We start from the raw sequence: 16189 nt of genomic DNA, 5'->3' as shown, positions 1-16189 counted from the left end.
ATATATACATAAGAATTGTTAACAGTTGTCATTTTTCATGATTATAAAAAGTTGTACAAACAAGAGTAAGAAATATCAGAACAGCAAATACGTGTATATCCTAGTCTCTCTCTCAAGATGTAATCACAGCCAGTGATTTTTAACTTCTTGTTCTTATGTTCATTCTCTCTGTAACTTGAAATGGCATATTAATACCCCTGCTTCTCGATATATCAACTTAAATTTTCTGCATCAACTCCTTATTCTGGAAGATGAAGAAATGACCCCCTTTCCTTCCACTCCTGCTGATCTACACTAGCCACATTTTTTATTTTAACTTATGTTTTTGGCTGTATGTAGTATATTAACAATTTTTATTTTCTTGATTTTTCAACATTAGGAAAAATCAGTTAACTCCTTCCTTTGCAAGATTAGAAATATTGTGTCCAGACAATTCACTACATTCCTTTCCATGCATTATACATTTTTGATTATACATTTTTGTTTATGCATTTTTCTCGAGTGGGCCTGTAAGTCCCTGAGGGAGGCTATTATGGCAGATTCTTCTTTGTATCCTCATTACTGTCAACACCTGACACATGGAGCGCTGCAATGAATATTTGCCTTTGAATGGAATTTTACACCCTGCCTCAGCAGATAGCAGAGGGGACGGAAGCCAGTCTTATTAGTGTGATACCGGAAATAGCCACTAGGAAATGTATGCTCCCTAGGAGAGTAAGGTGGTTTGGTTTTTGGTTTTGGTTTTGCTTGAGACAGGGTCTCACTGTGTTGTCCAGATTGGAGTGCAGCGGCATGATCATAGCTCACTACAGCCTCAAACTCCTGGATTCAAACAATCCTTCTGCCTCAGCCTACAGGCATGCACTACTATTCTCAGCTTATTTTTATTTTGTGTAGAGATGGGGTCTTGCTATGTTGCCCATGGTGGTCTTGAACTTCTGCACTCAAGCATGCTCCCAATTTAGCCTCCAAAAGTGCTCCCAATTTAGCCTCCAAAAGATCACAGGCATGGGCCACACCGCACCAGACTAACTTTTTTAACAAGTTTACATTTTGCCATGTGCTTCCTGATTAGTTAGGGAAAACGGAATTCTTTTTTAGGTCTTCTTACAGACAGAGAGATATGTAAATAATATAAATAGGCAGTCATAAGTAAGCACTCTTGAGATAGGCCTAGATTTGAAGGGATCTCGGATATTTAAAAATCTAAGATTGGCCTGGGTGAATGGCTGGGCTTAGTGTCACATTAACATCCTTTGGGACTTTGATGTAGGTATTGAATGAGAGGGAAACACCTCTCCCTAGGAGAACAGGAGAACATTATGAACTTCCCTTGGATGGGAAAAAAAAAAAAAGCCTTTGAGAATTAAGAAAATCTCAGATTAAAGCAAAACAAAACAAACAAAAACATCCAAAGCCTTTACCCAACTCTTTGGACAAACCAGTTAATTCCCTGACTGGAAAATGTCTGTGGTGGAAGGTGGCAAAGGTTTTTGTGAGGTTGAGTTTGTTCTGTGTAATTTGAGAAAGGAGATATTAAATATATTTGAAAAATGTGCAAGATAGCCGGAGCTATTTCTCTATAGCTAGAAAACAAGCCCATTTTCCAGCTGTAGATGAGAAAGGAAGGAAGGGCATGTTTGCTCAGAACACATACTTTTCAGGCACGTACGGCTTCTGAAACTACTGGATTCTCCACAGTGGACATTTGGTGTCTCCACTTCAGCAAACATTTATTGAGCGTTACAGAGAGCTGGAAACATTAATGTATTACCATTTAAAAATCCCCATAAAACCCCCTGGGGATTGGGGCCTGGAAGGTGGTACAGGGCTTGTTATTCAATTGTGGTAGTTTAGACTTTGAGAAGCTAAATGTTTTTCCCAAGGTCACACAGCCACTTTCTCATGACAGTGCAGGGACATTTTCTAGATTTATTTTTTTTTTAAAGGTTTCATGACTGTGGTGACGTTAAATACATCACATGTTGCTATGGTAGCTGGTCTTTTGATTGAATTCATAGCAATGAAAAGGATAAAAAAATTGCATATCTGACGCAGGCAGACTTCAAGGTCATGTTCCTTGGCACCGCTACATTGGAGATGATGCTGTTCATCTCCTGGGGAGATGACAGTAATTAATTACCAAAAGGTAAGTTTGTGATCACAGATGGTGGCCTCTTGAGCAGTGAAGTTGGGTACAGGCAGTTGTCATTTCAGATTAACCAGGGTCACTAGAAATGTAGCTGGAGTTTCCATAATACTATTTGTGACTCATAGCAACCCCAGGCAATTGTCTAGATGGAACTTTGGATAGGGCTCATACTGCTTTATAAGGAGTCAGCTAATCATATTAAAGTACATCTTTATTTCTCTTCCATTAAAAGTCCAGTGGAAACATCCCTCCCTCTTTTGGGTGGGAGTCATTTGAAGGGAGGTTATCTCCCAGGGGCATTACTTGGCTCTAAATAGCCAGACTTTGTTAGTCTCATCCTGAATGAGCCTGATCTCTATCTCCATGGCTTTTCCCCTGTCTCAGTTTTCTGGCCTGAAGATTGCGAGAATCTCTGCCCATGGAAAGGATCTGCTAGCTATCTGCAAGAAACCTGTCCCCAGGGCCAGCTCACAGTGTAATGTACAGACGATTACTGATAAGGTGAAGGTGACTCAGTCCATGACATCAGGAAACAACCAATTTAAAACCTAACAATTTAAAACCTAAGAAGGGGTAAAAGGATCTGTAACCTGGAAGTTTTAACTTCAGAGAGTCTGTTAAAATGAGAGGAGATCACATCCCGATAATAGTATGACAAGTACAAACAGATGTAATCTATAAAAGAGACATGAAACAGGATTTCCCAGGCCCTGCTTGGTTTTCCTCCTCACTCCACAGCTCCGTGCTCCTTGTAGCAGAGGCCAGCCACTTCTCCAGGACTTGGGGACTGATTCCAGCTTTTGCCTCTAGCCCTATCCTGACAATAGACAAGACACAGTTATGGCTCTCTTGTCCGAGGACCCATCACAAATTAACTTTATTGTCTACACAGTCAAGGAGGGCACCGTGGCATAGTGGTTACTATGATGGATTCCAGATGCAAAGTGTCAGGGTTCAAATCTTGATTTCACCACTTACAAGCCCTGTGACCTTATGCAGCTCATTTAACTTTTTGTTGCCTTGGGTTCCTCGTCTGTAAAATGGGTATAATAGTTATTGTGAGGATTAAATGAGCTGAATATATGTAAGTCACATAGTGGAATGTCTAACATTTAATAAATGCTCAATAAAAGTTAGGTATCATCATCATTATCATCATCAGTATCATCAGTCCAGGCTTCTGCCTTCCTTGCCTATACCATAATGCTGCCTCAATAACACGCTTCCACGTCCGGGCCCAAGAAGCCTTGCATTTCTCTGGCCACATCCCTCTGCCCTCCAGGCTTGCAGTTTGCCTGGCGTCATGTGAGTCCTTGCTGGAGTCACACACAGGGCCATGCCCGTCCACCAGGACACCTCGTTACCTCCTGCTGGGCTCAGCTGACTCCTGGCAACTGCAGGTGGATCTGCTGGTCATTGTGGCTCTGAAGCCACGTTAAGCTCTTCTGCCTTAGATAGGAACCGGGCTATGCTTAGATGTGAATGACTTAATGGTGACCAAGAGACAGGGTATCCTGAATGATCCACAGTAAGTTGGGTTGGCAGATGTGTATGGATGTGAGAGCACTGGGCATTAGTGGAGTATTAAGCCATACCTTAAACTGCAAGGACATGCAAAGCTAGCTAAGGGCTAGTGTATTTGGAAGGGCTCAATTCTGATACATTGTCACTTAGTGTTTTTTTTTTTTTTTTGAGATAGAGTCTTGCTTTGTCGCCCAGGCTAGAGTGCAGAGGCGCGATCTCAGCTCATTGCAACCTCTTCCTCACAGGTTTAAGTGATTCTCCTGCCTCAGCCTCCCGAGTAGCTGGGATCACAGGTGCATGCCACCACACCCAGCTAATTTTTTGTATTTTTAGTAGAGACAGGGTTACACTCTGTTGGCAGGCTGATCTCAAACTCCAGACCTCAAGTGATCTGCCTGCCTTGGCCTCCCAAAGTGCTAGGGGATTACAGCCGTGAGCCACTGCGCCTGCCTGGCCAGTTGTCACTTTTATTACATAAATATTACATGTTCATTGCAGAAAAAAATAAATAACACAAATAGACTAACAATTAATTATAGATTAACAACATCTATAACGTCACCTTCCAGAGATAACACTTTTAACCTCTCTCAGTGTATGTACACACACACTCCACACACATAATCTTTTTAACACTTACAACTTCATGGATTGTGGACTCCTTTCTCAGTCATGAAATAGGCATTTATGTTATCAAGTACTGAGCAATTCTAGATAATTCTAAATGTGCATTGGTTTGTAGTCTAGCCTATTAGCCATTTTACTCATTGAGAGAGAGAGGTTAAGCAGACTGTGTAAGTCTTTGTAGTCTACAGCTTCCAGTTCTAGTAACTACCACGAGGTTAATGAAGTGTGGCTTCTAGCTGGAGCCTCGTTGTAGAGCACCTTGGCTTTACTTAGGTGTAGTTATTTGAGGAACAAGACCTTCAGCCGCTTGTGTTGGTCTGTTTCTGTTGTGAAGACCTGCAGCCCAGCAGCTGATCTCTAGTTCTGATTATGGACAGAGTGGGCCATCAGCGCTCTGGGCTCTGCTTCTGTGTCACTGTGGAGCCCTTGGCAAGGCTTGCCACATCTCCAGGTCTCAGTTCCCTCATCTGTAAATGAAAGGGGTTGGATTTGATTTTTTCTTTTGCTCTAGCACTCTAATTCTGTGTTAAGTAATTTGGAGTGGAGTGAGGTGGGGCTTGGGCGTGGCTCTTCATCGCTGCTGCACAGGTTAGGATGCACAGGCTGCACCAGAATCACCCAAGGAGCACTTCAAGCATATATTCCTGGGCTCTTTTCCCCACTCTCCTGCCAGAGTGAGGCTTGAGAATCTGCATTTTTAACAAACTCCTTAAGTTTTCTTTCTTGAAGCCGTACTTGGGGACTGCTACAGGGATGGTGGCCTCTCCAAGTCACCCAGCTGTTCACATCCTACTCGAACTTTGACTCAGGCCAAAGGGCTGTGAAAAGCATCTTAGTTAACTCAAAACCCTTCATGGAGACAGCTGGTGTTGCTGGAAGCTTACATGGGCGCAGCTTCAGGGTTGCCAGCAGGTTGGCTTCCAGAGCCCTAGGAGACAGGCTTCCGTGGCCTGTCTGCCTCTCACTGATTGTCAGAGCTCAGCCCACCTGCTTGTTCACCCTGCCTGTTTTTTCCTACCAGTTTCCATCATGTTCTGCTTTAGAGGGCTTCTTGCTCCATATGGTTCGGCTCAGACCACAGCAGGGTAATGGCCACGCTGCACATTTGTACCAGCAGCCTCCCCAGCTGCGACTGTCCTTAATCAAGCAGGAGATGTTTACCCTCACACCTATTTTCAGTCCTTCCTCTGGTCCCTCATCTTCCAGGAGACCTAATATTTCTGATACATACAGTAGATTTCTCTACAAATCCTTGAAGACTTTGAACTATCCTATTAGCAGTTTATTCCAGAGACTTCTTCTACACAGTACTGTTTGATGTTTCAGGGGCCAGGCTTCTTTTCCTTCTGATTATTCACACACACACACACACAACACACACACACACACACACACTCTTATAGTTCAGGTTCAACAAAGCTAGATCATACTTTATCCATAATATGAATTAGAGATTCTGACCTTATTATTTTCTGTCTCATACTTATTTACTCTGTACCACACTTTGCTCATATTTACCATTTATAAATGAGGAAGACAAAAGCCAGAGGGAGCAGTGTGTTTTCCTTGAGTAGTCTAGTGCATCAGAATCACCTGGATAAACTTGATAAAATACAGATCTCTGGATTTCATCCCAGATTTACTGAATAATAATCCTTCATGGAGGGATCCAGAAGTTTGCATTTCCAAAAGGATCTCTGGGTGATTGTTTTGCACGCAGAAGGTCAGAAATTCCTGCTTTAGGTGGGACAGAATCTAAGCTAGAATTTAGAGAAGATGGGGAGGACCATGAGAGACAGCCTGGTGGGAGCCAGGCTGCTTGTGTTTAAATCCAGGCCCCACACCTCACTGGCTGTGTGACTCCTCCATGCCTCAGTTTGCTCTCATGAAAAATCTGTAAAACTACAGTGTTTACCTCATTTGTTGTTGTGAAGATTAAATGAGTTCATATGTGGAACATGTTTAAAGTAGTGCCTGGCAAAGGTAAGGGCTCTGAACGTGTCTGCTGTGACTACTATTCCATGCAAGGGGAATGGCATGAACAAAGTCAAACAGAAGCAGATGGTCTCTTTGAGAGAATGGAGTAGACTGACTTGTCAGGAGTAGAAGGTTTAGATCAGTGGTTTTCAAATTACAGTGTGCAAAAAATTAATCTGGGGAGCTTGTTAAAAATTTCTTGCCCCTATAACGATTGAGTTGGCATACATGAAGGCTGGGGATCTGCATTTAAACTTTTTCATGCAGGTTATGAGCAAATGATCAGAAACTCAGTAGTTTAGGTAGAAGAGGGCTAGTATTTAAAGTTGGAAAGGGGCCAGGCGCGATGGCTTATGCCTGTAATCCCAGCACTTTGGGAGGCCGAGGTGGGTGGATCACCTGAGGTCAGGAGTTCAAGACCAGCCTGACCAACATGGTGAAAGTCCATCTCTACAAAAAATACAAATATTAGCCAGGTATGGTGGTGGGTGCCTGTAATCCCAGCTACTTGGGAGGCTGAGGCAGGAGAATCACTTGAACCTGGGAGGTGGAGTTTGCAGTGAGTCGAGATTGGGCCACTGCACTCCAGCCTGGGTGACAAGAGCACCCCCCCAAAATAAATAAGAATAAAAATTAAAAAAAAATAAAGTTGGAAACAGAGTTTGGAGATGTATCCTGGAGCTATGAACAGTATGGACACTAATTGCATATTTAATATCTCCTTTATTAGGTATGTCCAGAAAGCAGTAGAAGTATCCGGGAGGTACAGTGTGCATCCTACAACAACAAGCCATTCATGGGCCGGTTTTATGAATGGGAACCATTCGCAGAAGGTAAGAATAGACCCAGCCCTGTCCATAGAAGTTACTTAGTCTGTTTTCCATTCTTGCTGACTTCTGATTGATGTTGGAGGTATTGGTGTGATCCTGGCTGGGGTGTCAGTAGGGGACAAAGTGTGACTCCAGGGCAAAGAGAAGCCTGCACAGGTCTTTACCAAAGGTAGCAAAGCTCAGGTGACACCTGGACCATCTTCAGCATGAGTCAGATGGACGAGGCGTTGATGGAAACGAGCAACATCCAAGGATGGCAGGGTGAGGGGGACAGAACAGGGTTCAAGGAATCAGTTGGAGAAGAGGTTCAAACATAAGGTTGTGAGCCGTGAGTGCAGATGGAGTTTCCCTTTCCTTGGTTACTGCTACGAGGGCTGGTATGGGAGCTTAAGAGAACATGTGGGGTTGTACATTTGTATGTTTCTCACCTCTAGGGGGCCTCACATACTGATTCCAAAGATAATAGTAGGCAGGCATTGCCTGTGAGTCCAAGATCCCCATCATTTCCAAATGACAGAAGATCCAAAGTTGGTAGAGCAAGTTGATCCCACTCTGCATGCTGGAGTCACTTTTCTTTGTTGAAATTCAGATGATAATATGGCTTGTGGACTGAGAAGTGTTAACATTCTGAGATATTTCTTCCCACTCGTGAAGAAAGTGGGCTCAGAAGAGGTGTTGGGTCAAGCAGAACTTGTGGGGGTTCTATGCTTACAGCCAAGTTGGCTGGAGAGGGAGTCCAGCTGCCTTCAGGGCCCAGTGGGAGAGCTCTGCACAGCCAGCCCTTCTCAGCCTCAGCCTGAGGCAGTGGCTGGGACAGCTAAGGTTGGCCATGACCCAGAGTATGGAGCACTGCACTATGTCCAGGATCTGGAGAAATTGCCTTGGAAGAGAGATTGATAGTGAGTTGTGATGATTTCATTGCAGAATCAATGCCTGGGGAAGCCAAACTCTGCAAGGTGGTTCTGTACTTGGGGAGGAGGGAAGTGGATTAGTATCTGACTGCTCTGAAATTGGATGCTAAATTGTGCAGTGTTCTCAGCGACTCCATAGCTTCTGTTAGATTCTCAGAGTGGTTCCATGACCTCGAAATTGTTAAGAACTAACTTGACTAAAAAATTGAGACTATCAAATTCAAGCAGGAAGGATATACAGAGGAAACATAGAACTAGCTGAATGCAAATACATGGAGTGGGGAACAGGGTGAAGCGTGAGCAAAAGAAGGATGCCAAAGTGAAGTTTTGATTTGATTCTGTAAATAGAGCTTGGTTCTGACCTTTTTCATTTTTAAGAGCATTATGTTAAATTTAAGGTGGTATCCTAATTTGAATCCTGAAACAGAAAAAGAGCCTTGTTGGAAAACCTGGTGAAATAGGCATAAAGTGTATAGTTTAGTTAATAGCATTGTACCAGAGTTAATGTCTTAGTTTTTATGAATGGTTTGTTTTTTGTTTTTGTTTTGTTTTTGAGATGGAGTCTTGTACTGTTGCCCAGGCTGGAGTGAGGTGACACGATCTCAGTTCACTGCAACCTCCGCCTCCTGGGTTCAAGCGATTCTCCTGCCTTAGCCACCCGAGTAGCTAGGATTACAGGTGTGCACCACTACGCCTGGCTAATTTTTGTATTTTTAGTAGAGATGGGGTCTTGCCATGTTGGCCAGGCTGGCCTCGAACTCCTGACCTCAAGTGATCCACCCACCTCAGCCTCCCAAAGTACTGGGATTACAGACGTGAGCCACCGTACCCAGCCTATAAATGGTTTTGTAACATGTTAACATTAGGCGAAGGTGGGTAAAGGGTATACAGGAACTTTTGTACTATCTTTGTAACTTTCCTATAAATCTAAAATGATTTCAAAATAAAATTTATTAAAAGCATTGTACTCCCAATTAGTTATGTCTTACATGCATTCTGGTGAAGACAAAGTGTAAAACTCAATATGGGTGAGGAAGAATGCACTGGGTTAAATACTGCCCCTGCTCACCACCCAAATTAGTATTCTTCCTGGAACCTTAGAATGTGACCTTATTTGGAAACAGAGTCAGTGTAGATGTAATCAGTTATGTTGAGTTCATATTGGAGTACGGTGGGCTCTTAATCTAGAAAGACTGGTGTTCTGATAAGAAGAGGAGAAAGTTGGGAGGCCAAGGCGGGTGGATCACTTGAGGTCAGGAGTTCAAGACCAGACTGACCAACATGGAGAATCCCTGTCTCTAGTAAAAAATACAAAATTAGCTGAGTGTGGTGGTGCATGCCTGTAATCCCAGCTACTCAGGAGGCAGAGGCAGGAGAATCACTTGAACCTGGGAAGCGGAGGTTGCAGTGAGCTGAGATCATGCCATTGCACTGCAGCCTGGGCAACAAGAGTGCAACTCTGTCTCAAAAACAAAACAAAACAAAACAAAAACAAAAACAAAAAACAAAAAGAACAAGAGGAGAAAGGACACAGACATACAGGGAGGATGCCAAGTGATGATGAAGACAGAGATTGGAGTGATGCTTCTACAAGGTAACACCAAGGATTGCTGGCAGCCAGCCAGCAAGAGCCAGGAAGAGACAAGGAAGCATCCTTGCCTAGAGCCTTCAAAGTGGGCATGGCCCTGCCAACACCGTGATTTTCGACTCTCAGCCTCTAGAACTGTGAGAATAAATTTCTCTTGTTTGCAGTCATCAAGTTTGTGGTATTTTGTCATACAGTTCTAGGAAACTAATACAAAGAGGGAGGAACAGGTTCTGGATTGATTGAGATCTACTCACTAGAGTAGATCCAGAAGTGAATTTGCTCCGACCGATAGTAGCAGATGCCTTAGAGAAGTGAGGCATGTATCCAGAGTGAGCAGCTGCCTCAACTGCCTCACAGATGTAGGTCTGTCCAGCGCAGTGGTTCTCGGCTCTCGTTGCTCATTAGAATCACTGAGGAGCCTCCTAGAAACACTGATGCCTAGACCCCTCCCCAGAGATTGTGATTTAATTGGTCTGGGGTGCAGCCTGGACATCAGGATTTTTTAAAGATCCCAGGTGATTCTTATGGGTAGCTAGGGTAGAGAACCTCTAATCCAAGAGGGGATGACTCTAGCCTACATCGAAGGACAGAATCATGGGTATTTGATAAATCATGAAATACATTCTTGTGTCAGAACAACAATGCTTTTCAGTGAACATTTAGATAAGAAGTGACCCTGTCTTTTGTCTGAGCTGCACCCTTGCTTTATGGCTGGCTGTGGATAATAGCTGCTTTATTGCGATTACCTGGGGGGAAAGATGAGTTCCACACTACACTGAGTAGTGTGCGTTCTGTTATTTCCCCAGGAGGAGCTGCCGTGCCAGACCTTTTCTGCATGGTCTGAGGTGGCCATCAGCCAGCTGTTGTTGTCTAAGACCTTGAGGTCTGGTGAGATGCAAGTCTTATATTGATAGCCCTATGCAGACCACAAAGAAAACTTTGCTAATGTTTTCATGTATTACATGTGGATGCCTGCTATTGTCTGGCTCGTGTATGTTATTTTTTTTTTTTTTTGGTTATTTTTTTTTCTGTTATTTTTTTCCCCTCTGATTTGTGCTAGACTTTTAAGTATGAGACCTAAAAGAACTTGTTTTTTGAACATTTGATTTAACTGATTTTTTGAAAAATTTCAAATATAGGTAAAGTAGGGAGAATAGTATAATAGTGTGATAAGCTCCTACGTACCCGCTTAATTCCGTTAGTTATCAGCACATAACCAATCTTTTTCACAAATATTTCCATCCTCTCTCTCTTCCACCCAGATTATGGGAAACTACTTGAATTCACATTACAGAGCATTATTCATTGGTGGATATATTAATTGGAACTCTTGGTTGTAAGTGACAGAAACCCAAACTAAATATATTTTGATCAGAAAGGTATTTTGTTGGTCATGTTACTGGGAAATGCAAGAGGTGTCCTGGGATTCAGATGTGGCTGCATTCCATGGAATCAGTAACATTAGGACCCCGCCTTTCTCATCTTTCTCCATCTCTAGGTTCTGTTTACTTCGTCTCGGGCAGGCGAGCAGGCTTACCGTGGGTTTGAGCTTGCAATCATAGTGGGAGGGACTTTCTCACCTGGTTTTGTGGGCTGAATTGCACCCCCCAAAAAGATTTATTAAAGGTACCCCTAGGCCAGGTGCGGTGGCTCATGCCTGTAATCCCAGCACTTTGGGAGGCCGAGGCGGGTTGATCACCTGAGGTTGGGAGTTCGTGACCAGCCTGAACAACATGGTGAAACCCCATCTCTACTAAAAATACAAAAAATTACCCGGGTGTGGTGGCGCATGCCTGTAATCCCAGCTACTCAGGAGGCTGAGGCAGGAGAATCACTTGAACCCGGGAGCCAGAGGTTGTGGTGAGCCGAGATTATGCCATTGCGCTCCAGCCTGGGCAACAAGAGCAAACCTCCGTCTCAAAAAAAGAAAGGGTCCCCCTGGTACCTGTGATGTAACCTTCTTTTGGAAAGAGGGTCTTTGCAGATCTAATTAAGATGTAAGTTTAGAAGAGGTCACAGTGGAGTAGAATAGGCCTTAATCCATTGTGACTGGGGACCCACACAGAGAACACCATGGGAAGACGCAGACGGGGAAGACAGCCCATGTGAAGGCGGAGGCAGACACAGGAGTGATGCAGCTATGAGCCAAGGAACACCAAGGATTGCCAGCACCTTCCAGAAACCAGGAAGATGCGTGGAAGGATCCTTCCTCCAGAGACTTTGGAGGGAGAGTGACCCTACCAACACATTGGTTTTGGATTTCTAGCCTCCAGAACTGTGAGAAGAATACATTTCTCTTGTTTGTGTTCAACAGGATGCCAACCAGTTTGTGTGATATGTTACATCAGTCCTAGGAAACTAATATACCTAGTGACTGTTCCAATCCCAGACAAACTGTACCATGGTCTTGTTTAGATCCTGTTCCCATCCCTGGAACCTAGTTTGGGGGATGGGGTACTTGGGTTAGCACAGGTCATGTGACCAACCCTGTGGTGGAGGACCCACATCACATGAAGGGGAGATAGGGAAGTGGGGATTGAGACAGACAGGAAAACATTCTTCTACCAAAGTCAGTGCATACTTCTTTACTGGAAGCCACTGAGACATTGAATCAACTAATTACCATCCTAGTGTGGATTAATCAGCTATTCTTTACAAAGTGTTACTAGAAAATAATGTAGTCTTTTAAAGTAGTCACTGACATTGATATTTTTCACATGCCTAGAAGGAGAGAGGAAGCCTATGGTCACTGAAGTTGAGTTTACTTTGGCTTTGTTTAAATAATTCTTTTTGCTGCTAAGATTGTTTTCTTGATTTTATCCTTCTTCCTCTTAAATGGCTCCCAGGCTGACCGGCGGGAGGAAGACACTGCTAATGTTTCTGCAGGGTGTTCATGCTTTATGGCTGGATTTTGCATCGGGCTCTTGATTTTGTTTGGATGTCTACTGCTATTCACATGTGCCTACTTAGGGAAACAGCTGCACTCATTCAGTGCAATGCCACATAGAATAGTAAAAGCAGAGTATACTCTCTGATAAACACATTAATTTTACCAGATGTTCTTCTTAAGCCTTTAATTGCATTTCCTGGACTTGGTGACCTATCCTTAGATAATGCCTCCAGGAATTTTTCTCATAGCCCAGGACCTATTACTGTAAAGATGGCAAAAGTGGAATTAGGGTGCCTGTGCATCCCAGTTCACCCAGGACAGTGATAATTTATGCCTGTTGTCCCAGTCCCCTTTCACTCTCTGTCTTGGACAACAAATATATATATCCATTCCACCTAGCATGGGCAGTTTCATAGGAAGCCACTTGTTTAGGTGCTGAGCTTGGAGAAAATTCTACCTGTTTTCATGCCAAGGGTAACGGGGCTGGACACCATGAAATTGGAGTTTGCTGGGTTGCTATAGGCTGTAGGGCATCAGGTATCAGTGTTAATCCTTAAAACTGTTTGGGGGCAGCTTTATGTTTTGGTAGCTTGAGTGCACTGTGTGTCCCCGAGAGCTGAACTAAAGAGAGTGGCAATTGAAAAGCCAGAGGGGAGGCTGAGTCAGAAAGTGAAGGTCGCCAACTGGTGACATGAACAGAGTGATTGTATCTGTCAGCAGTGGCTGGCTTATGCTACAGTAACAAATAACCCCCAAATCCAAATGACTTAACGTGACAACAGCTTGCCTCCTGTTCACCTTCCATGTGTAAGAATGGGTGTATTTTGCTTACCTGGGGACCCAGGCTGGTAGAAGCTGTATCTCAACTCATGCTTTCACTGAGGCAGGGAAAGGGAACAAGTGACCCAGGCTCAAGTTCTTTGTCTGTTTGTTTTCCAACTTTTATTTTAAGTTCAGGGGTACATGTGCAGGATGTGCAGGTTTATTACATAGGCAAATGTGTCCTGGGGGGTTGTCGTACAGATTATTTCATCACCCAGTTATTGAGCCTAGTATCCGTTAGTTACTTCTCCTGATCTTCTCCCTCCTCCCAGTCTCTGTCCTCTGATAGGCTCCAGTGTGTGTTGTTCCCCTCTCTGTGTCCATGTGTTCTCCTCATTTAGCTCCCACTTATAAGTGAGAATATGCAGTATTTGGTTTTCTGTTCCTGAATTAGTTTGCTAGGGATAATGGCCTCCACCTCCATCTATGGCCCTGCAAAGGACATGATCTCATTCTTTTTTATGGCTGCATAGTATTCCATGGTGTATATATACATTTTCTTTATCAAGTTTATCATTGATGGGCATTTAGGTTGATTCGATGTCTTTGCTCTTGTGAGTAACGCATGCATGTGTCTTTATAATAGAATTATTTATATTCCTCTGGGTATATACCCAGAAATGGGATGGCTGGGCCGAATGGTATTTCTGTCTCTAGATCCTTGAGGAATTGCCACACTGTCTTCCGCAATGGGTGAACTAATTTACACTCCTACCAGCAGTGTGTAAGTGTTCCTTTTTCTCCATAACCTTACCAGCATCTTCTTATTTTTGACTTAATAATAGCCAGCCATACAGACTCAGGTTCTTAAAACTTCAATTAGAATTGATCCACATTGTTTCTGCTCACATCTCATTGACCAAAGCAAGTCACGAATCACACCTAACTTCCGAGGAGGAAGGGAGGTACCCTCCCACTATGTGCTCAAAGGAGGAGAAATGGAATATCTGTGGCTGGCCCTAGTGACTAGCAGGCAGGAAGCTCCAGTGAAATTCCCTGAATACCTTCCTCCTAAGTCCAGGTGACTTTTATTAGGTTGTTTGCAAGAAAAGTAGCTGTTGCTCCAGAGAATATTAAAGGTGCCACCACACAGTCTGATATCCACAGAGCCCTGAGCCACCTCAGTCAAGATCTACCCCTTGATTAAAGCTCTGAGGGGCCAAAGATGGAATGCTGGAGGCCAAGACCCCAGGCAGGCTTTTGACTCCTCCACCAGTCCAGCAGTCTGCTCTAACACAGACACCATGGTGGGGCATGATGGGGCCGGGGGCACTGTCAGATAAAAACATAGACAATATTATCAGAACTATAATATATGAGGGAGGGAGGCTTATGACTAAGTGCTGGTGGGCCTGGAATTAGAGTGTTCACATTTTAATGAAGCCACTTTATTCATAGGCACTCTCATTCCTACAGCCCACCCCTGTGTATAGATAATCCATAATCACTGTGAACGTTCAGAGTGGAAGGGACAGACCTTAGGGAAATGAGAGGCAGTTTCTATTTCGCTAAGGGTGAATCTGGGATGCCCCCAACAAGATCCATTCTCAGAGCTCTCTTGTATGTGCCAGGGGATACCTGGCAAGACTAGGCCATGTTTGCTTTGAGGATGAGCATATCACTGGGGACAAAGCCCAGAGGGCAACCTCTTTGTGAAAACAAAATGATGATTTTGCTCTTGTATATGTTGAGTCTGAATGAATGGTGGGACCCAACAGAAGGTTGGGGATGCAAGGTTCTGAAGTTTAGGGTGATATCGTAGGGTTGTAGACCCATACTTGCAGTCATCAGCCTTGGTGAGATTAGTAGATAAGACCTTCAAGAAAAAGTAGAATAACAAAATGGGTTTTACAAGGACTAGGAAATGAGCTTTGGAGTATGTTACATTAAGGAAGCAGGGCAAAGAGTCTCAGCCATTAAAGGACACTGAGAAGGTGATCCAGGTATAGGAGAGGCACCAAGGCATTATCATCCCATGTATCGTTTCTTATGTTAATAAAGCTTATTGTGGTATATAAAGTTCTGCTAATACACACAGCACAATGAATGCTATGGACTAAATGTTTATGTCTGTCTAAAATTCATATGTTAAAGCCCTAACCCCCAGCATCTTTGAAGATGGGGCCTCTAAGGAACTAATTAAGATTAAATGAGGTCTTAAGGGCAGGGCCCTGATCTGATAGGATTAGTGTTCTTATAAGAGGAACAGAGGTGGCTGGCAAGATGGTCAAGTAGGAACAGCTCCGGTCTGCAGCTCCTAGCAAGATCAACGCAGTAGGCAAGTGATTTCTGCATTTCCAACTGAGGTACCTGGCTCATCACACAGGGACTGGTTAGACAGTGGGTGCAGCCCACGGAGGCTGAGCCGAAGCAGGGTGGGGTGCTGCATCCCCCAGGAAGCACAAGGGGTTGGGGAACTCCCCTCGCCAGTCAAGGGAAGCCGTGAGGGACTGTGCCATGAGGAATGGTGCACTCCGGCCCAGATACTACACTTTTGCCATGGTCTTCACAACCTGCAGACCAGGAGATTCCCTCTGGTGCCTACACCACCAGGACCCAGGGTTTCAAGCACAAAACTGGGCAATCATTTGGGCAGACACCCAGCTAGCTGCAGGAGTTTTTTTTCATACTCCAGTGGCCCCTGGAATGCCAGTGAAACAAAACTGTTCACTCCCCTGGAAAGGGGGCTGAAGCCAGGGAGCCAAGTGGTCTAGCTCAGCAGATTCCACTGCCATGGAACCCAGCAAGCTAAGGTCCACTGGCTTGAAATTCTTGCTGCTAGCACAGAAGTCTGAAGTTGACCTCAGATGCTTAAGCTTGGTGGGGGGAGAGGCATGTGCCATTACTGAGTCTTGAGTAGGCAGTTTT

The 16189-nt window shown here is 44.1% G+C and overlaps 1 protein-coding gene across 1 annotated transcript in view; it reads left to right on the top strand.

Annotated features, from left to right (window-relative positions):
- The window catches only part of LOC105487604 (thrombospondin type 1 domain containing 4), a 688191-nt gene that overhangs the window by 134329 nt on the left and 537673 nt on the right, over window positions 1–16189 (top strand). The window contains exon 6 of the mRNA XM_011751093.2: window positions 7011–7113. Within this exon, the coding sequence (XP_011749395.2) occupies window positions 7011–7113 (103 nt within the window). The remainder of the gene's footprint in view (window positions 1–7010; window positions 7114–16189) is intronic.

The sequence above is a fragment of the Macaca nemestrina genome, chromosome 7 (genome assembly GCF_043159975.1).
Source record: "Macaca nemestrina isolate mMacNem1 chromosome 7, mMacNem.hap1, whole genome shotgun sequence".
Classification (NCBI taxonomy): Eukaryota; Metazoa; Chordata; class Mammalia; order Primates; family Cercopithecidae; genus Macaca; species Macaca nemestrina.
The sequence above is the reverse complement of the archived record's forward strand: the minus strand, read 5'-3'. Positions and strand labels throughout refer to the sequence as shown.